The sequence below is a fragment of the Tachysurus vachellii genome, chromosome 5 (assembly GCF_030014155.1).
Source record: "Tachysurus vachellii isolate PV-2020 chromosome 5, HZAU_Pvac_v1, whole genome shotgun sequence".
Classification (NCBI taxonomy): Eukaryota; Metazoa; Chordata; class Actinopteri; order Siluriformes; family Bagridae; genus Tachysurus; species Tachysurus vachellii.
In genome coordinates this window covers 28359985-28382870 of record NC_083464.1, presented here as the reverse complement: position 1 = coordinate 28382870, position 22886 = coordinate 28359985, and the positions used below count along the sequence as shown (strand labels likewise).

The window sequence follows — 22886 nt, the reverse complement described above, 5'->3', positions numbered from 1 at the left end:
CTTCTACAGTAAGCTTCACTATGTCACAGATTACACTTGTTTTTACACACACACACACACACACACACACACACACACACACACACACACACACACACACACACACACACACACCATTTGGCTGAATGATTTAATGATTTCAGCTGTCCATACATCTCACTCAGCCAGTCAGAGACAGTGGTATCAGGTGATTATACAGAGGGACACACTCCTAGATCTGCTCTCACACACATCTGTGACACATCGTCATGTTGGACATCTTTGTATTTAATAAAAATAAAGTGTAGATCATTCTCACTCTCTCTCTCTCTCTCTCTCTCTCTAAAGCATACAAATCTAAAGCATACTTTCACTTTCTTCTGTTTTAACTCTTCCTTTATCCTACATTTATGAGATAGTGTCACTCCAATCTCACACTCACACACACACACACGCCATCGCTAAAGTCACTTTAAACCCCTGCTCCTCTTTCAGCTGTCACTATTGGGGTCAAAGTTCAGCAACAGAAACAGCTGAAGGGTCTACACACACACACACACACAAAACACATACGCACATAAATATACACACACACACACACACACACTTACAAGTGTTCCTATAGTTCACTATCTTTTCACACATGAATATAAATAAATTATAGTTCTGATAAATGTTCTGGTTCCCTCACACACAAGCTGAAATACCACAGCTGTGTTTGTGTGGGTGTTAGTTAATCTGCAGTGATAGGTAAAAACTAAAAATACAGCGCGCACACACACACAGGGTTAAATTAAGAACGGTGTTCAGTGTGTGTTACTGTGTAGAGTGACACATTTCCTTTTATTTCTGTTTGTGTATTCAACACTGAATTAAACATGTTAAAGAATTAAAGAATTAAAAGCTTGAATGTCAGATTTAAATAAACCAGTATTTAATTATTAAGTCTATTTCCAGACATTTTTCTACTAGTTTATTGTAAGGATTTATTTTCCAATGATCTGCTCACACAACAAGAAAATATTCAATAAACACAATTTTTCAAAATGTTCTAGATGATAACTGACACTGACACAGATATTTAAATTTAAAACAGTCCTTAATTCATTTAGTGAGAAAAAAAAAAAAACATCAGGATCCAGTGTTTGATGAATTCTCTCTAACAGCATCTCTGACAGAACAGGTACCTGACCTTGTAACAGAACAGGTACCTCATTTTCATAGCAACAGAGACCTTATGTGGAAGGAGTCTCCAGTGTCAGCGCTTTGTAGCTGTAACTTTTTTGTAACTCATTTACATATTAATGAGTCTTTACAGCTGCTATAGCACAAGTGAGAACAGGAACTAACATTAATCCTAACCAGAAACAGATAAAAATTGAAGAGGAATAAAACATATGTAGACACAGTAAACTGGTCATGTTTCTGCTAATGGACGAGAGAGAGAGAGAGAGAGAGAGAGAGAGAGAGAGAGAGATATGTTACAGACAGGTGAGAGTGAGACATTTTGAGGTTACCTGCACTAGGCTGGGGTAGCAGGAGGTCTGTGGGTAGACAGGCAGACCGTACGGCTGCAGGATGACCGCAGGAGAGGACAACATGGTGCATAGCCAGGAGGAGAGACACCTCACAGGAGAGACAGACAGAAAAGTGGGGAAAAGTTCTCTAAAGGGAGACGACAAGACCAGAGAGACAGAAACTGTCCACAAACTCAGAGAGAGAGAAATCAAGATTCCAAAAAGAACAGAGGAAAAGTCTCCACTAACAAAGAATGAAGGAAAGTAAAGTGCCGAGTGTGAGTCCAAAGCAAACCTACACTGAGCTCTGAGGAGAACATGTGTTCTTTAGTTAGTGTGTGTGTGTGTGTGGCTCTGACAGATAGAAACACATGTCTAGAATCATGTTACACTGCTGTTATAAATAGCAGCTGTGTCTCTGCTCCACACTGAGCTGATCTCAGAACAGTTACTGTTTTTAATCATATGTGAAAGTTTCACAAAATACAAATAAATATACATAGGAGTGTGTTGTAGATCAGATCAGTATCAGAGTGAATCATCTTTACACCACTGGGGTCTGAAACACCACACACAAATCTTAGAGTTATTGCTGATCTCTCAAGTGTGTATTTAGTTCTTATTCAGTCAATGAAATTTGCTCTGATGTGAGCTTCAGTATATAAAGAAATAAAACCATATTAACATACAAAAACATCTCATAGCTCATGGCACGGGCATGTGGTACTGTAGCCTAATGGTTAAGGTGTTGAGTTCAATCCCAGGTCCACCAAGCTGCCACCTTTGGGCCCCTGAGCAAGGCCCTTAGCCCTCAGTTGTATATAAAATAAGATAATGTAAGTTGCTCTGGATAAGGGCTTCTGCCAAATGCTGGAAAAGTAAATGTAAGCTACACTTCACAACTTCTCCATTAATTTATGGCAGAAATCAAACAGAAAATGGCTCATTGAATCCACAGAAATACACAAACGTGTGTGTGTGTGTGTGTGTGTAAGAGAGCTCTTTCGTTTACAGTTCTGCGCTTTGACCACTAGATGGTGATGCAGGGATTGTGATTCTGATTGGAGGTGGAGGAGGTGGAGGAGATGCTGCAAAAAAATTGTTACTGGTTACTAATATTACAGCATTAACATTTGCTCAAAAATTAGTCTAAATCTTTGTGAGGATTTTTTTTCCAAGTGAATCATACAAGTTATTTTAAAAAAATGGTGAATATAATAAATATTATTAAATTATTCGAATTAGAACAAATAATAACGACGCGCCTGTGACGTCACATGAATAATGTTGTCATTATTCATATGTGACGTCACATTACATGATTATACATGATTCTGATTCTCAGTAGTTATGATGTATTATCATGTAATGTGACATCACATATACTGTAAATTATTATTTGTTCTAATTCGAATTATTGAATATATAAACACTAGAATTGAGAATCTTTAGTTCATTTCATTAGGGATTTTTACTGGGACTAAAACTCCACCCGTTTCAACCAGGGAGGAAGGGAGGAAAACATTTTCTCACTGAAAACTTAGGGATCATCACTAAAGTTCAGCACGAAAGAAACGCGTCAGCGATTGACTTTTTTTTTTTCATTTACATTTCCAGCATTTGGCAGACGCCCTTAAAGGTGGGGTGTACAATGTTTGAAAGCCAGTGTTGATATTTGAAATCACCAAAACAAAACAAACACGCCCCTAACCCAAATGGGTCCCATCCCTGTATTGATAGCTCCGCCCCACACATATACATTCAATTGCTTTCTGCAAATGTCACACATGCGCACTGAACACTCTTCGCCGCATATTGACAAGACACGCCACTTTCTGCTCATTGGCTACCCGTTTGTCGGCCCAACCCTGCATGTGTAACATGTTCCCTGTTCCTATTATTTTAATAATAAAATTATTTTATTTTAATTATGTTGGAAAAAAAACACAGAGAGTGGCAAGTTTAAGAACAGTGCTAAAATAAGACATGCATTTCAGAGTAATAATGAAACACTCACTCTCACTCACTCATCTTCTACCGCTTATCCGAACTACCTCGGGTCACGGGGAGCCTGTGCCTATCTCAGGCATCATCGGGCATCAAGGCAGGATACACCCTGGACGGAGTGCCAACCCATCGCAGGGCACACACACACTCATTCACTCACGCAATCACACACTACGGACAATTTTCCAGAGATGCCAATCAACCTACCATGCATGTCTTTGGACCGGGGGAGGAAACCGGAGTACCCGGAGGAAACCCCCGAGGCACGGGGAGAACATGCAAACTCCACACACACAAGGTGGAGGCGGGAATCGAACCCCAACCCGGAGGTGTGAGGCGAACGTGCTAACCACTAAGCCACCGTGCCCCCCATAATGAAACAGACATTTTAAAAATTAATAGCGTTTTTTACATGAGCTGACAAACAGCTTATGAAGATATGAGGATATACATGTAGCACAGCTGTCTGTTTTATTTACAGAGATCACTACGCCTGTGTTCACTGATTATACTGATTACAGACATTATAACAACTTTCCTTCCACACTGTATACAGTCTAATGACAGTCTGAAGTAAAGTGGAGCTGAGTGGAGAAAAGATTACTGAGAAGTAATCAGTTTAGTGTCTTCTGTTCTCTTCTACATCTGAATGGGAATAATTCAGATCCTTAAAGACAGAGAATATGACAGAATGATGTCAAACACTGACAGTCATTAGAGTCATTAAACACACAAATAGCATCACAACACAATGCCAAATATTTAATAGAATAGTACAAAAATTGTACAAAAATTTTGAGGACCAAAACGATCAGATATCCTCAGAATAACAGGGTTGAACACCCTTACTTAAAATAAATAAATAGCTAAATAAATAAGATTTAAATGGACCAAATATTTCCTTTTGGCTACTGAAGGTATGATTAGGGCTAGGGCAGGGGTCGGCAACCCGCAAGTGGCTCTTTCATCCCTCTGCTGCGGCTCCCTGTAGATTTGGAAAATAAATATTTAATTTAAATTTATTTTATCTTAGTTAGTTTTTTTTTAAAAATGAAATTCTAAGATTATGATGCTCTTGTAACATTAAAATAAACCGTGTTTAATTTGTTTGTCGCTCAAAATATGCGTCATAACTGCTGACTTGCGAAATCCGACACACAGAAGCAGACGCATTTTTGGTTTGCTGCAGTTGGCAAGTTAAAATTTTGATGTCAATTAGACACTGGACATTTTATTTGAAAGTAACCTTCAACCCAGCGTCTTTTTTGTTAAGGTTAGTTCAAACTGTTCAAAATATTTTTGTTTGCCTGCAGAAATAATATTTCGTGTACTCGGTAGCAGTTCATTGATTTCATAAATGCAACACACTACAGTTTTTTCTATACTTTCCATAAAGGTAAAAAACAATATATGCAGTGTTATCTTCATTTTACGTGTCAAAAGGTTTTGTTGCTCCCTGTGTTTTTTTTTTCTGTGGGAAAAGGGTCCAAATGGCTCTTTGAGTGTTTAAGGTTGCTGACCCCTGGGCTAGGGGTTTGTTTGTGTGTGTGTGTGTGTGTGTGTGTGTGTGTGTGTGCATGTGTAGAAACAGTAACTCACTCTAGTTTCTCCAGTGTACAGTGTGGATCCTTAAGTAGGTCACTAAGGAGCTTCACTCCTGATTCTCCTGGATTATTACCGTACAGATCCAGTTCTCTCAGGTGTGATGAGGAGTTTGAAGTAAGAACTGAGAACAGACCTCTACAGCTTTCCTCTATCAGGTTACACACACAGACTGGAAGAAAAATAATGAAATGTGTGAATATCTGACTGATAATAAATGTTTCCATTCATTCTGATGTCAGAATTAAAAGAGACTGAAGATCTTTATTTTATCAAATAAAGAGACTGTATTTGTATGTGGACAGATCCACATGTCTCAGCTAGTGTGAGATGATGTACCTAACAAGAGGAACAGAAAAGGGATAGAACAAGATATAACATGATACATGTGCATGAGTGTAGAGAGAAAGTAAGTACAGGATTTGGAAATCATTTCTCTGTGAGAAAAGTCAAGATGATCTGACTTCTCTCTCTCTCTCTGTGTGTGTGTGTGTGTGTGTGTGTGTGTGTGTGTGTGTGTGTGTGTGTGTGTGTGTGTGCCTGCCTCAATATCTCCAGTGAACAGTGTGGATTCTTGAGTCCATCAGAGATCAGCTTCACTCCTGAATCCTGCAGTTTAATTTCCTGCAGGTGTTTGAGGTGAGGACAGAGAACAAACCTCTACAGCTTTCCTCTGTCAGGTTACACCCACACAGACTGGAAGAGAATAATAAAATATCAGAACACTGATCACAAACACACACATAGCTGTAATAAACATATTCTTTACCATGTAACAGCAATGTGAGTGTGATTCTCTCAGAGTACAGAACACTACATCAACACATTTACAGGAGCAGAAACATCTTTGTGAATACCACAATCTCTTTATTTATACAATTTAAGACCATTAACTTATGTACAGAACACACACACACACACACACACACACATTTGCTCAATTGTTTTAACCTGAATTGCTGTCATTTGGTTTGGTTAGTGTTACATTGCACTGGTTTTCCAGAGCAGCAGACGGTTTGTACCGGAGCGATTGGTCAGGAGATTATCATTCTCTGGTTTGATAAACAATTCTTTTAAAGCTTGTTTTAATGTTTTGGAAAGCATTTTTTATTGTTTTAATATAACACAAAGTATAAGTTTTTAATGTTATACAATAAATGAGCTAGTACACATTGATCTCATACAGATGCCTCTGATTTCTGGGTGTTTGGAGTGGACCTGAGTTCAGGTGGTGTGTTTATGTTTTTTTAAATAATATATTGCTGAAAAAAGTGATAGAATTATCTGTGCATTTACCAGAAGTTTCTATAAAATGATTAGAGTAACAATAAACAAGCAATAATTCAAACTGTGCAGTTCAGTAAAATAATAATCCATAAAATAAAACATTTTTAAATAAAATACTCACTCAGCTTTTCTGGAGGCTTTGACCACTGGCAGCAGCCTCAGAAGACATTCATCTGATGGATCATATTTACTCAAATCAAACACATCCAGTTCCTGTTCTGAGCTCAGTAACACAATCACCAGAGCTGACCACTGAGCAGGAGAGAGACTGGTTCCACTGAGACGTCTGTAACCTACACCTTTCAGGTAAGTTTGTACTTCCTGCACTAGAGAATGATCATTCAGTTCATTCAGACAGTGGAACAGATTGATGGATTTCTCTGGAGATGGATTCTCTCTGATCTTCTCCTTGATGTAATCCACTGTTTCCTGTTTGCTGTGAGATCTGCTTCCTGTCTGTGGCATTGTCTCGTAAGAGAGTCTGATTAGACTCCAGTGACAGACCCAGAAGGAAGCGTAGGAACATGTCCAGGTGTCCAGTCTCACTCTGTAAGGCCTTGTCCACTGCACTTCTGAGGAGATCAGAAATGGTTGGTTTTTTGAAATGATCAGACAGACCAGTGGTTTGCTGTTCTTTTACATTTCTGCTGATAAAGGAGAGAAATGTGCATAAAGTGGCCAGAAACTCTTGAACACTCAGATGTACAAAGCTGAACAACTTCCCCAGGTGAAGCCCAAACTTCTCTCTGAAGATCTGGGTACACACTCCTGAGTACACTGACACTTCTCTGACATCAATGCCACACTCTTTCAGGTCTTCCTCATAGAAGATCAAGTTTCCTTTCTCCAGCTGGAGGAAAGCCAGTTTTCCCAGTGCCAGGATACTCTCTCTGGTCTGCTGAGGACCAGAGTCATGTTTCTGATGGTACTTTTGGTCCTTGTGTTTGATCTGAAAGATCAGAAAGTGTGTGAACATTTGAGTCAGAGTCTTGGGTATCTCTCCACTCTCTGCTTCACCCAACATTCTGAGACCCAACATTCCATCATTCTGGATCATGAGATCCAGCAGAAGACTGGGATGTGGCACATGATGTAGAGGCTTCGTGAAGACTTCAGGTGTGCAATGATTTTATTGGCCAGGATCTGATCACTGAAGACAAACTCAGGAGGGATCTGATTGGCTGCTCCTGGTCGAGAAGTTATCCAGAGGAGAGCAGAGGGAAGAAGATTCCCCTTGATGAGGTTTGTCAGCAGAACATCCAGTGAGGCTGACTCTGACACATTAAGCAGTATCTCATTCTTCTGGAAATTTAGAGGAAGTTGACACTCATCCAGACCATCAAAGATGAACAGGGCTTTGTAGGAGTCACAGTCTATTGATTCTAGTTTTCTTATTTCTGGGAAAAAGTGATAAAGAAGATTCATCAGACATCAAATTCAGCTCTCTAAAGGGCAGTGGGAACACAAAGGTGACATCCTGATTTGCTTTTCCTTGAGCCCAGTTCAGAATGAACTTCTGCACAGAGACCGTTTTTCCAATTCCTGCTATTCCTTTAGTCAGCACAGTTCTGATGGACTTGTCTTTAAAGAGATCATTACAGTTGATGGATTTCTCCTGTGTTGCTGGTCTCCTGGACACTGTCTCAATCTGTCTCACCTCATGTTCATTATTGACGTCTCCACTCCAACCCTCTGTGATGTAAATCTCTGTGTAGATCTCATTCAGAAGTTCTGAGCTTCCATGTTGTGAGATTCCTTCATTAATTCTTTTTAACTTCTCTCTCAGCTTGGATTTCAGCTTCGGCTGATACACAGAGGTGAGCACTGAATATAAATGAAATAGTGACACATTTACTACATTCCTGAGTGTGTTAAATTTTAAAGGGTAAAGAGATACATGTCTAAAAAACACACATTATAACCTTAAACTAATGTCAGATTATTAATATCATTAACTGAAGCTGATAAAATAAAGTCATGACTCAGAGTTCTTACTGCGCTTCAGGGTGTTAGAGAGATCTGTGTGGGTCATGTTCTTTAGGACGTGCAGTGTGATCTTCATCGCTCCCTCTCCGACACTGTGCAGATCCTCCTCATCCTCCACCTCCCTGTCAGTGCATGCTGGATAATCTGGTCTCAGGAGCTTCTTAAACCTTTTCAGCTCATTCTTTATCAGAGTGATAACTTTACTGTATGTTCCAGCTCCTGGTCATAAACACACAAGAACAGATCAAAATATTTTACATTTAAATAAAACATTTTGGATTGTTTTATAAGTGCATGCGGTGAACTTTTAAATACTCCTCCTAGGGAATTCATGCAATTGACATCAAACGTGGTGAACATGATGCCGAGACATTGCACTTGCTAAATTGCGAAGGGATTTTTGATATCTCAAACGGTGCTGCCATGGCGAGGCGACAAAGAGAAACAGAAAGTGTCTAATATCTAAAGCAAAAAATGTCTTATTGTGATGACACGCGGTGTTTATGTTCGGCCAAGGATTCCGATCGCATCGATGTGCTTATTGTGAGTCCCGGGTATAGCGCCACCAACAGGCCCCAGGAAGTGTGTCAGTCACAAAGGTGGATTTTTTGTCAGCTGCATGCGGTAAACTTTTAAATACTCCTCCTAGGGGATTCATGCAATTGAGACCAGACTTGGCCACCATGATGCAGAGATATTGCAGATGCGAAATTGCGAACAAATTTTTGATATCTCAAACACTGTTGCCATGGCATCGTGTCAAAGTTTACTTTTATTTCAGGCATATTTAAGGCTTTTGGCGTGCTTAGATTAACTTGAAATTTGACACATACATCACATTTGTCGGCTGTTAAGTGTGGACAAAAAGGTCAGACAAAGGTGTGTCTCTTAAGTGGCTCACTAGCGCCCCCGTTTGTCTAAAATGTGGGGTTTCATTTACCTACAGTCCCCAAATGGGTCAGTAACAACATAAAATAGTCCGCTGATATTTACCCACTTGATGCACTTGCTCACCGTGCATTGTTTTCTGGAAGGCACCGTATAGCGATAAAAAAACGTGTGAAGGCCCGTCATCGCTGCTTGCAGCTATATTATTGTCTGTGTATTTATAGCTGCACAACACACTTGATAAACACAGATACAGATATTTAACACTATTGTCTTAACACCGTACACTGATTTCAGGATTTCATCACTCACACTAACATGTTTACAATGTGACAGAATATGAATGAATTAATAAAATATTTAAATATGAGCTGAGTATGAACATTGCTGTAGGCCACCTCACAACACTGACCTCAGATCAGAAAGTGTCTTTGTCTCTGAAGTTAATTATGGGATCCATTGACCAGTCACTCTTCATGGACACACAGCTGGGTTCTGGTGAGTCTGATCTCTTTCCCTCCATCATTCTACAACACATATTATTAGAGACTGAAATTAAGGGAATTGTTCATGATAATATCGTACAGACTGTAAACAGACTGAATGTATATTGAATTTTTATGTATATTGAATACAAACTAATGAAACACAAAAATGTAACACACTGTGGAAAATGTAATTCTATGTTAAGGATGAAATATTGTCACAATGCCACCTTGCTCTCCAGCAGTTCATGTCTCCATGTGATTATTTACTTTGCCACGTGTTGATTTTGATCATTTTGTCTTGTCCCTGCTCCTGCCTTGTTATTGGTTGTCTTCTGATTGTGTTCTGATTGTTCTCACATGCTTTCCACTTTGATTTATCTGTGTAACCGTGTTCTATTGTGTGTCATGTCTTCGCCACAAACTATCAGTATCCTCTGTCGAGATTGTCAAGGGAAACAAATTTCTTGGTGTTCATCTAGCGGAGAACCTCACCTAGTCACTCATCACTAGCTCCATCACCAAGAAAGCCCAGCAGCGTCTCTAATTCTCACAAAGTCTGAGAAAAGCCCATCTCCCTCACCCCATTCTGACTACGTTTTACAGAGCGACCATTGAGAGCATTCTGAGCAGCTGCATCACTGTCTGGTCTGAAAACTGCACCATCTCAAATCGCAAGGCCTTGCAGTGGATAGTGAGGACAGCTGAGAAGATCATTGAAGTCTCTCTTTCCTCTATCATGGACATTTACACCACACACTGCATCCACAAAGCCAACAGCATTGTGGATGACCCCACACACCCCTTACACACACTATTCACCCTCCTGCCATCTGGAAAAAGGTACCAAAGCATTCAGGCCCTCACGACGAGACTGTGCAACAGTTTCTTTCCACAAGCCATCAGGCTCCTTAATAACTGAACTGAACTGTACCAAGCACAACACACAAATGCACATCAAATGTATGGACTGCACAGACCCACACCAAATACACACTCTTCCAATATACATCCATCAAACTGTTTACATGCTGTTTTGCACAGTTTTTGCTCTTTGCACATGCTGTCTCACATTGCTGTTTTGCACAATACTTTACAAATACCTCATGTAACTGCTGATACTGTGTTCATTCCAGTATTTCTGCACACGCAATATTGATTGAGCATACAGTATTTACACTGGTCGGTGATGTTTTTGTTCATTGTCTTTTGTGTAATGTCTTGTATTTTTTGTTTGTCTTTTGTCCTGCACTGTCTTTTTGTCTTGTCCTGCACTGTTTGCACCAGGTTGCACAGATGCACTTTACGTGGCTAGGACTACTTACTAAGTCCTTAGCTCTCTTTGTTTTATGTAGCACCATGTTCCTGGAGAAACGTGGTCTCATTTCACTGTTTACTGCAACAGCTATGTATGGTTGAAATGACAATAAAAAGCTTATTGACTTGACTTGACCATAGCCTCACCCCTATCCTCACTGAGCAAGAAGAAACAAAAGAAACTGAAGTGGAACACCTCAGAAAACTAAGGATTAAAAGCCTTCACCTTCACCTTGGCCACTGTAAGTAAAAGCTGATTCCTCCAAGCTTTTCATAGCTTTTCCTGTCACACAGAAGCTTAAACACTGTGGCCTTTCTCAAGCTTATAGCAACTATGACATTTGCCACAAGGAACTCCCTACAGTGCTACTAGCCCTGAAATTATAGTGCCATTGGCTGGAGGGGGCGCTTAATCAAGACCACAAACCTGCAGTGCATTCATAGAACACTATTAACAATATCTAACACACTTTCTAACACTATTAGAAAGACTAATGTATACTAATGTATAAGTGTATACTATACAAGGCCCAGTATACTATTACTATGGGTAGGACCTCCCTTCTCTCTCAAAACAGCCCAATTTCATGGCATATTTTCCACAAGATGTTGGAAACATTTCCAACCTCAGATCAGAAGAAGTGTCTTCGTCTCTGAAATTTCTGTTTAAATGTAAGTGCAGTCCTTTTCATTCTGTTTTTGTTAGTGAGAAAAGAAATAATACACCTCACTACACTGACCTCAGATCAGAAGAAGTGTCTCTGTCTCTGAAGTTAATTATGGGATCCATTGACCAGTCACTCTTCAAGGACACACAGCTGGGTTCTGGTGAGTCTGATCTCTTTCCCCCCATCTTTCCCTACAGACTGATTGTACATTGCATTTGAATAAACACAGAAAATCTTAAACAATCTTAGTCTAATAAGCAGTAAGTAAATATGTATAAACATATACAGAATGTATAATAATAAAACAAAAGATCATGGAGTGTGAGAAAAGAAAAGTTAAACACTATTTTATAGAGTTAAACGCTATTTATTGACAGAAATTCCATGTTAAGAATGAAATGAAAGTTTGTAAATACCAACACTTCAGAAGTAAGAAACATTTGTGTAACGTGACATTAAATGTAATGTTAGTTGGTTTTAGATCCTTTACTTCACTCCAACTCCAGTGTGAAATCAACCCCTGGATCAACTCAGAGTTTACTTACAGAAACACGTCAACATCCAGCTTAAAACTGATAGAGTTCCTTAATCCTCCAGTAAAAAATGTTTTATCAAAACTACAGATATCTATAATTTATTTCAAATCTATGTGTAAAAATTCTAGACCCTGAGTGTGTAAAGATGTGTACACTTGTTTTTACCTGATGTGGGCATGTGGTAGCCTAGTGGTTAGGGTGTTGGGCTACCAATCAGAAGGTTGTGAGTTCGATCCCAGGTCCACCAAGCTGCCACTCTTGGGCCCCTGAGCAAGGCCCTTAACCCTCAGTTGTACAAAAAGTGAGATAATGTAAGTCGCTCTGGATACGGGCGTCTGCAAAATGCTGTAAATGATGATATAAAATTAATAATAATATTAAATAATAATAATCCAATAAACAAACCATTCTAAAAAACAAAACAAGTCTAGATATTTTAGTTTGATTTCTATTTGATCATTGTTTTTCATGTAGACTTGCATTCTGGCTGTTTAGTCTCCACTGAAAACACTGGAACAGGAAGATCAGTTCTGTTCTTATTATTCACTTTAATATCATCTGTTCCTTTACTTTTGGTCAACTAAACATTGGGTGTCTGAGTCCAAAGGGGTTCTAAGATTTTGAACACATCTAAAAGTAAACATCAGTAACTGAAAGCTGAAAGTCTCGCTTACAGAAACATGTCAATATCCCGTAATGGTGTAGCTTAAAACTCCAATAAAAACTCTCCTTAAACTTTTATTTCTTATATAAAAGCAGATGATATCACAACACATCCCACTGACTCAGTAAAATAAAATTAAACCTATGTACCATGTTCTGACTTGTTGAACACATCTAGATTTAAACAGGAAGTAAAAGCTGAAATTCTGGTCTCTCATCTCACTTTTATTATTTGATCTCAAACCCAAATGTCTTCAGTGTAAAACATGAACAACAGAATTATTGACATTATTATTGATGTTTAAACACTTTCAGAGTTATAATAAAGCTTTAGATTTAAAATACTTACTGATTTTTACTCCTGAAACGTCTATTTTTTCACTGCGACCCAAAATGGAGTCGCAGTGAAAAGTAATTTCCTCCAACAACAAGGGACATTGTGACTTTTCCCAGTAGTTCATTTCTATTCGGCTATTTTGTTTTCAAACGAAAAGTCTCAATTTTATTGAATGGGGGTATTTTCCTTACACACCTGCTTCTTATTGTTTATGTGTATAAACTTTATTTTTAATATTTATTTTATAAGATGGTTTGTATTTTTTGAAAACCTTGCAGTGTCACTGGTAGAGAAGTAAGCTTCAGCATTCACACAGACTAAACATAGACTAAACGTTCACTGTAAATCTTAATTCATGACAATAGGCAATTTTTAAACATTCAATAATTGATAAATAAAACGATAACCGATCCAAAACCGAATACATGGTTTAGAGACACAATAAATAAATACATTTTATTTATTGTGTCTCTAAACCATGTATTCGGTTAATAATAAATAATAAATAAATATAACAATAAAATAACAATAAATAAATAAATTTTTTTTATTTATATTAAAGAGTAGCAGATGAGCTCAATAATTTAATAAACACCTTCCAATTGGACATGGGACATAAGACGAGGAGTGATTGACCCACGCCTCAGAGGAAGATGTATAGTGTTTAAAAAGCCAAAACACACAATAAATACACTACTAATATGTCTTGAAATTCATAAAACACTGTTCAGCAATTGTAATATTAGTCTACATCAACAACCTAAACAATGAATAAAACCTAATATTAAATTAACAGGAACAGGTTTGATGAGTTTATTACTTAGTGCCTGAATTCAGGTTTATCAGAACAAAAGAGAAAAGTTGTAAATGAGGTCATAAACAAATTGTCACACGGTCAGCCCAGTGCATAGTGTGCCAAGATATATTTAGAATATATCACAAAAAGACATGAAACATGTGCAACAACAGCTGAAAGTAAAACAGAGATTTGGATGTGCCTACCATCAGCAGTCACAGGGCATGTTGGAAAGGTACTCTCGAGGATAAGCTAAACAAAATATGTGTTATTACAAAACTTAATGAAAGCACATATGCAATATCTGACTGCAATAGAAAGCTATCTATTTGCAGGAAACAGATAAGGAATCGAGGGAAGAGGAGACAACCTGTCAGATTGTTCAAGGCGACCAGATGTTTCTCAGAGTGTTCATGTTATATGGGAAAAAGCCTTAGGTAATGAATGGTATAAATGGGCACAATGCACAGCAGAAAAAAAAAAAACAGGAAAAATGTTTAGAATGCACAATAAAAGCTTCTTGACTTGATTATTGACTTGCCATGCTTCTACTAAAATTTCACAAAGAGTTCTAAACTATGGTCAGAAGATGGCGCTATAGGATAAGCTTTTAGTGTAAATTAATAATCAGGTAAAACTTTGTGTCAGAACAAATTCATTCAACTCTATAGAGAAAAGGTCTCAAAAGAAACATTGAAAAGAAGCAAATGCAATTTATTAAAGTTTTAATTAAAGTATTATTAAAGTGCAATTTATAATTCTATGATTTGTGGTGCTCCTGACATTTCTCATATCGACCAGATGTGATTCTATTAAGATATGTGGCTAATAAGAAGAATGATCAGTGCAAGATAACAGCTTTTTTATTTATTTATTTTTTTCAAAAAAGCCATTCAAAGTATTCAAATAGGTCCGTGTATCTTTTGGTCATTCGACTTTCCATTTAGAAACGGGTATTAAGCAGCCAAAAAGATGAAGATGCTGCAGGCATTGGAGAGGTCTCTGAGAAAATAGAAGAGCTTGTACTGGTATCACAGAGCCTACCACATGTCACTGCAGCAATCCAAGTTCTGCTGTGTTGTTTGTATGAGTAGGTATCCCAATAAATGTTACAGTAATTGTCCCACATGTGAAATCATTTTGGATCCATTTTGTGTAGTCTGTGCCCGAGTTTGAGATTTCCAAATACACATACAGTATGTTATTACATTCTCTAACCAAGGTCAGCTGTGTCTCATCCAATACAATTAATTACATGTACTGATGCACTTTTGTAACATCCCATGGTGTAATGATATAATAACAGACATTTTTAAAAGCATTAAATTTAAATATAAGGAAACACTTATCTGGTACATCCAATACAATTAATTACATGTACTGATGCACTTTTGTAACATCCCATGGTGTAATGATATAATAACAGACATTTTTAAAAGCATTAAATTTAAATATAAGGAAACACTTATCTGGTACATCAAGAACATTTTATGGGCAGGTAGACAAGCACAGAGAATGACTGACTAGTTTTTCTAATTTTATTTTATTTTATTTTTTAGAGTTCATCGAGGAGCCAGTCTTCACACATTGTTGCCGAAGCATTATTGGCTACAAAACATGTGTGGAACAGTGGCAGGAGACCTCTGTGTACTGTGCAAAATGTAGAGGGAACACCACAGGCAACAACATATTTGAAATTAATGGTTTGTCAGAAGCATTTTCTGTTCTGAGATCTCTTTTTGAAGATTAGTAGCATTTTGCACTTTTGTACTCACAAATAGGCATGTTGTATTTGACTTTGTTTTATTGATTCAAAAATTGAGTTGTAATGTTAATTTATTTACATGTTTAGGCTGGTTGATGTGATTGGTGTTCATTGTTCTTGTTACAAATTTACATTCTGTTCAAATAGAGCAATCTGCTTTTCACACATTGCGCCGAGTTGTGGTTATAAGACAGAGCAATGCCTGTTTGTACGGAGCCAATTCATTGTTCACTGCTCTAGAGAACAAGTCTGAAATGTCTGAATATTGCTCAGCAAACTGATTCTCAACTCTAAGTTTGTCCTGTTCAGTTGAAAATGGATCAACTCCAAAAGTTGAATGTGTGGTCAGTAAGGATCCCAGCTGTTGGCTGTAAAGGTCTGCTGCATCAACTGAATGAGGCAGCAGCTCCTGTGGGATTTTTTTGGGACATCCACAGCCAGCCAAGTCATTTGGTACACCTTTACCTGTAAAATAAAGAACAGACTGTTGGTCTTAACTTATGAATGCTTATTGTGATTATTGTAATTTTTGCAACACTGTTTTATTTCACCTGGAATTCGGTGAGCATTCCATGACTCCACCAGCCTTGTAAGACCAATCTGGCACAACTGACCAGTCAGATTTGACACACAGTATCTCACAAGGCTATCATTCATGTCTATTTCCTCTTGATCCACCAACTGCAGAAGAGCTGTCTTCAGTGGATAGTTGAAACGACTGCAACAAAGGTTCATCAGTCAATCTGTTGTGGTGGTTAATGAAAAATATGTTATGACCCATTTGGGGAAAAATAATTATGCAGAATTCCCAGTAAATCTGTAAATGTATCAACCCAGCAGTCATTATGCACATTTACACATGGTCCTCTGCTTAAGGACCATTTTCCCAAATGGAATGTAAGATTAAAAAAAAACAATGTAACTAGAATTTAAAGTACTGAATAAAGTCCAGTGTTGTTGTTTTTTCTTTCAGCAGTTGTTTAATGTTAAGATGTAACCAGATTAAAAAAATCTGTTCTTGGCCAAGGTTAATTTTGATTTTAATTTAATGGGATGTTTACCCTAAAATTCAGAAAGCATAGAAATGTAAAGACAGTTTATGTCATGTATGCAAGTAAACAGTATTCTGCTGAAGCAAACAATAATAGTAATAATAAAAGCAGGCATGCAAGTAGTGTGTAGCTGAAGCATCCACAAAAACTACTGAACTGTACCCTTGTGTATGAAGTCTGTAAATAAGGCCTTCTCTCCTGATTATGGCGATGAGATGTCAGTAGCTCCTGCATGAAGAGTGTCAAATAAAACTCCTTGCCATGATCTACTCGCACCTGGTCCCATATACCATATTCAAGTACTGCAGGCCTATTGGATGAAAAAGTCAATTTTAATAAACTTTTTAAACGTAACTGTTCCAAATCAGTTATTTTTTTGTATAATATGGTTCATAACAATGTAGGAGTTCAACAGTTTAGTCACACTCTTAGTCGTGTGTATGCAATCCCTTTAGTGTCCACAAAAAGACATAGGCTGTTACCTGAAAACATCTTCATAGATGGCAAGGTTGTTTTTATAGGCAATGTAGAATGAGCAACAACCTTTTTGCTGAAGCCATCAATGGCTAAAACATGGGTGACCCCAAACATAGCCAGTTTTTCGTTTTGGTCCATATGTATCTTATGGCCCATGTAACCAGCTTGATATGGTATGGGGTTGAGATTGCGGGCACCCTGAAAAAAATAGATAAACAATGTACTGAAACTATTTCATATACAAAATCCCATTAGTCCTTTATACACTGCATCGGTTGCAGGTTTTATAAATGTAACGATGCCCATGTGTTGTCCCTGTCAAATAAATTAATATAAATAATCATAATGAGTAAATAAAATAAAAATTAGGGTATTTGGTTTGATTATACTATACAATTGTGTAAGGTTTTTTAATCTTAGACAAGCTAAGTAACTGCAGCTAAACAACCATATAAAAATACAGATTAGCTTATAGTTAAACATAAATTGATTTTGATTATGTAAAATATTAATGTTGAGACAGTACATACCTGACGTCTTGCTTCATGGTAAGACTGATGCATAGTTCTGAGCACTGTTCCAATTCGAGTCTCTACAGCATGCACTCCTTTCATGTCGAGATACCCCTTTATCATCCTTCTTCCATTTGTAGGTCCCGTCTAGATTATAACAAATTAACATGATTTCCAGTTTCCAAAATCATACCAGCTGATATATGTTTATCATGCCATTAGACAGTGCAGCATGTGTATGTCTGTGTTAAGGGATTTGTCAGTGTTGTAAGGATTATGTTGACAGCGATTACTTACAAATAATGGTAGGCTGAGGCTATTTAGTGTGATTTATTTACTATTTGTAATAAGCGGGCATAAAAGATGCCAGTTGAAGACCCTTTGGGGATGCAGGACATATGTGTGTGCATATAGGCCTACATGTTAGTTCTCACACTCTTTCTTTCACAGAGACACACACACACACACACACACACTAAAAACGGGGAGATATAGCAAGTACATACCTCGGTTATAGCTTTTGCCACCTCTAACTCCAAGTGCGTGTCAGGGAGTCCCATCAAACATAAGCCATTTTCAGCGCAAAATCTCCTCACATTTCTTGCAGAACATCCTCTTGCTCCCCCACTTTCGTGTGATATCCGCACAGAGATTTCTGCAGATGACAGGCCTTGTTTTGCCATATCTAATATCATAACTGAGTACGGTTCCAAAGACATTTTAGTCTGGGCTAAAGCAACATTGGCACAATCTCAAATTTGGCACTCTTGTCATGTAAATGACCACATCCGGTATCGGAATATAAAAAACGGGCCTTTTTTCGTTTCTGTTTTCTGGTGATTTTATTTTTTTGTTATTCGAAATATAAAATGAAAATCAAACCATTTTCAAAATTTTACTCATCCGTTTTTGACCATGAAAAAGAAAAACGCGTTGTATTTCAATTGTAATTTTTGTATTTTAAAACGAAAATCAAATAGCCACTCTTTGTTTGTTTTTTAATACCCGTTTCCAAATGGAAAGTCGAATGACCAAAAGATACACAGACCCAAATAGAACGACTGGCTGGGAATTATCAGTAATGACACTGAAGACTTTGGAGAAGTATTGCATTGATATATGTATATATAAATATATATTATAAGGCATGGTACAAGGTTTTGGGAATGGGGCAAATACAGTATATCTGGCAAAGTAAAAGATGTTCCGGCTAAAATAAAGAAACTAAATCCTCTTGCCACATATTCCCTCTGCACCTCAAACTCTCTGAATCTTGTTGGTATACAGTCACATATGGAGAAGTCTTTTTTCTTTGTACCGCTTATACAATTTCTTAATGGCTGCTACCAAAACACTACTTTAGGGTTTTAACAGTCTTAGTAAAAGGTAAAAGACTCACCCAAATTCAGAATCACCCAGCTTATCACTCAGGTATTAAATAAAAACACAGGATATGACAGCAGGCTTTGAAAGGTAGCTCAGGTCTATGCATCTTAGGTCTATGTATAAAGCATCATTTGCAGACTTTTAGACTTCCTTGACCTACTGAATTCAATCTACATAATACAGCTCCAGAGAGAAAACTCAAGAGAGGTTTAATAGCTTTGCCTGACTTTCCATTGAAAGCCAGCTAAATGGACAGCTTGACTTCAAAGACATTATAAGTGATTTTGCATCAGTGGGACTGCGGTTTTTCCTAGGTGTATTGATGCGAGAGGTAATCAAAGGTTTAAGATCAATCAAACCTATATATATCTATAATGTATAGTTATAATTTATATAACTTTCAGTCATTATTATATTACAGAAATAAATATTTCAATATCTATTACTAAACAAAATTAGTTTTATTTGCCTTAGTGTTTCTGTCTTTGTTTTTAATAGTAATGGGGGGCGGGGGGGGGGGGGGGGGGGAGAAAAATTGTGCAGAGGATGCTTGTTAAGTGCACTGTTGATTGTATTTTCTTGTTTGTGAAGGAAAGTGGTTAAAATCATGTTTATAGTCAATGATCACTGCAAGTATTGATATAATACCACCTAATGTCCAATAACTGTACAAATTACAGAGAAGGACAAGTGACAGTATGATAAATGTATTGCATTCTGCCTTGAATTTTAAAAAAAAGAATGTTTCTGCTTATGTTTGTATTCAGAGATTGTGTAAACCCTTGTCCCACATCATTCATGTTCTACCATCATTGGGACTTATGATATACCATATTATTGATGATTATTTAACATGACTTGTATTATTTTGGAGTTATTCATCTAAAATCACAAGCAGACATTATGGCTACAGAGAGAATATTTTATAAATCAAAAAATGAGTTATTTCCAATTTCATGCAAAGGTAAGTCAAAGGTAATCATTTAGTATGGCAAACATTTAGCTTGTCCAGTGTGTGAGCTGCAGGATGTTCAGCAATTCTTCCTCAATCATTATCATTAATTTTACTTGTGAAAAGTGTATGTTAGGTAGTTCTCTGACAGAGAACATCTCAGATTTAGAGGTGTGCATCTAGAAACTAGAGAGGATTAGCGATAGCAATAGCGATAGCAGTATAGATTCTGTAGGGGAAAATCTGGATGCCTTTGTTGTAGTTAGTAATCCTGCAACTCAGGATAACTGCAACTCAGGATTACTAACTTAGCCCTCCTAGCGGGGCGAATGGGTGATGACTCGGTGGAATAGACGCAAAACCAAAGCTGATGCTAAAGCTTGCCCACGGGAGCACCACTCCTCTCCGCTTCACATGTCTAACAGGTTTGGTGTCCTCAGTGAAGCACCCGCTGAGAAACCTGAAAGAGCTCTTGTTATAGGAGACTTCATCTTAAGGCATGTGAGAAGATAATTTGAGTGTTATATGCAACATTTGATTGTAAACAATGTGTTTTTGATAGAAAAGTGATAAGTGATTCTGGTCTGTAGCTGCTGATGTCTGATGGATCCAGAGCTGGTTTCTTTAGGATTGAAATAATCCTTGCTCTCTGGAAGGTAGTGTGATCATGACGTTACGATGTTAGGGATACATTGATGATTATGGTGATGAAGGGGAGAAGGTCTTGTCAGATAGTATGGAGCATAGTGTAAGGGGTTGGATCCAGTGGGCAGGTGGTAGGATTGTAAGACTTGATGACATGTATAATCTCTTTGGTTCCTACAGTCTAAAAACATGACAATGAAGGAGTAGGGAATCCTGGCTGTGTACTGTAGATGTCCAGGCAGAAGTGAAGGTCTGGCAAATCTTCTCATTGTAAAAGGAAGCAAATTCTTCAGCAGTCAGGGAGGATAAAGCAGGTGGAGCCGGGGGGTTGAAAAGTGAAGAGATGATGGTCTGGAGCTTATGAGATGCAGAAGCTACATGCTTTTCCTTGTAGTAGGAGGTCTTGGCTGAAGTCACATTTAAAGAGAGTTTGGACAGGAGTGCATGGTTAAAGGGGAGTTGTGATTACTTTCTTTCCACTTTCTATCTTAATTCTTTCAAATTGCTGCTCAGCACATCTGACAGCCAAGGAGAATGACAAGAAGACTTCCTGGATTTAGTGGACAGAGGACCATGGATGAGGAAAGAGAGAAAAGGAAAGTCAGTCTGTGGCTGAAAGTTGGTTTCGGGTAGGGTATGGAGAGTAATATTGAATTATACTAGGTGATAATCAGGGATGTGAAGTGGGGTAGCAGTCATAGTTTGTTGATGGGGTAGGACAGGTCAAAAACAGGTCCAGGACATTTCCTCCCTTGTGTGTAAGGGCACCTGTTGAACGTCAAGGAGAATAAATCCAGAAAAGTCAGTAGGCAAGAAATCTGAAGCTTGTCAGATGGGAGGTTAAAATCGCCACCCACTGTCAAAGGGAAAACACTGAAAAGTGTGTCCATTTCCTCCAGGAAGTCTCCTAGGAAATGAGCAAAGTGGATGATGAGGAGGAGGTTGATTTGCAGAGGTAACTGAAACTGCATGAAATTCAAAAGAAGAGATGGTTAAATGAGACAAGGTGTCATCTCCTTAACAACAGTAGACATGTCCCACAACCCCTGCCTGTTTTTCATGGTGAGTGAGAGAAAGCATAGGCAGTGATTAGAGCAGCCGGTGTACCAGTGTTCTGTGTAGATATTCAGGTTTTGGTTAGTGCCAGAAAATAGAAGGAGTGGGATTTTAAACTCTGAGATAAGAGCGCCTATGTCTGTAAGAGGTGTCTACAGAGATTACAGTAGTTTGATGCATATATTTACAGTATTTAGCAGACACCCTTATATCGAGAGGGACTTACATTATCTAATTTTCTTATATACAACTGAGCAATTGAGGGTTAACAGCCTTGCTCAGGGACCCAACAGTGGCAGCTTGGTGGAACTGGGATTGAACTCACAACCTTCTGATTGGTAGCCCAACACCTTAACTAGGCTACCACACACCCCCATGCACATGTCTGCACATGATGCACATGTCTGAGGTAAACCAAAAGTGAGATTTTGATCTTACTTAGATTTTGAAATCTAATTTAAGAAACAGAACAAGAACAGTACCTAGACACTTATTTAAAATATGTTAAAGGTTTTGGGGTTAGGGTTATATACCATTATATTTATATATACACTATAAACCTCTTCACCTTCAATATAAATGAGTAAGCAGTTCCCACAATACACAGCTTAAGGGAGACAAACTTCTATTGTATAGTCACCTGAGAGAACTTAAGCATAGTCCAACACTACAGGAACATCAATGCAATACAATATAACAAAAGTCAAATAAAAGAACTCAAAACAAAAACAAAACAAGTTGAGCAGATAGTACACAAAAGTCAGAATTCTACCTTACCTGAAGAGAGTAAATACTTATTAGGGATAAATGTTAGAGATAAATAGTATCTTAAATCAAACTCAATCAAAAGAAACAGATTTCCAAAAAGATGTGGTATAAAATCTGAGGATACAATTAATTGTTAAAAATGTTTTAAACAAAGCATAAACTTAGCAAAAAACGTAAAGTTAAAATAAAAAAAAGCCATGAATCT

At 37.8% G+C, this 22886-nt stretch overlaps 2 protein-coding genes, 1 long non-coding RNA gene and 1 pseudogene across 3 annotated transcripts in view; 1 reads left to right on the top strand and 3 right to left on the bottom strand.

Annotated features, from left to right (window-relative positions):
• Positions 1-5273, bottom strand: part of rbfox1l (RNA binding fox-1 homolog 1, like) — a 14212-nt gene extending 8939 nt beyond the window's left edge. Inside the window, exons 1-2 of the mRNA XM_060870989.1 lie at positions 5103-5273; positions 1497-4488 (exon numbers count right to left, since the gene is read on the bottom strand). Coding sequence (XP_060726972.1) covers positions 1497-1580 — 84 coding nt within the window. The 5' untranslated portion in view covers positions 1581-4488; positions 5103-5273. The remainder of the gene's footprint in view (positions 1-1496; positions 4489-5102) is intronic.
• Positions 5274-5655: 382 nt separating this feature from the next.
• On the bottom strand, positions 5656-10046 carry LOC132846067 (NACHT, LRR and PYD domains-containing protein 3-like). Its single transcript, XM_060870580.1, has 4 exons — positions 10022-10046; positions 8388-8597; positions 6514-8216; positions 5656-5801 (listed from the first exon to the last, which is right to left on the bottom strand). Exons 1-3 carry the CDS (start codon positions 10044-10046, stop codon positions 7759-7761), a joined length of 693 nt encoding a protein of 230 aa, XP_060726563.1. The 3' UTR covers positions 5656-5801; positions 6514-7758.
• Positions 10047-15018: 4972 nt separating this feature from the next.
• Positions 15019-16334, top strand: LOC132846331 (uncharacterized). Its single transcript, XR_009648489.1, has 2 exons — positions 15019-15158; positions 15628-16334. It is a non-coding gene; the product is annotated as an uncharacterized LOC132846331 (long non-coding RNA).
• Positions 15859-18845, bottom strand: LOC132846310 (uncharacterized; annotated as a pseudogene).
• Positions 18846-22886: the final 4041 nt, after the last annotated feature.

What these genes read in the sequence shown, in the direction of transcription:
- LOC132846067 (XM_060870580.1), bottom strand. Translation starts at nt 10,046, where the DNA reads ATGATCAAAATCAACACGTGGCAAA. An exon ending in CAAAATCAACACGTGGCAAA is followed by an intron (nt 8,598 to 10,021) that starts GTAAATAATCAC and finishes GTTTATGACCAG; the next exon opens with GAGCTGGAACATACAGTAAA. An exon ending in CTCTAACACCCTGAAGCGCA is followed by an intron (nt 8,217 to 8,387) that starts GTAAGAACTCTG and finishes ATTTATATTCAG; the next exon opens with TGCTCACCTCTGTGTATCAG.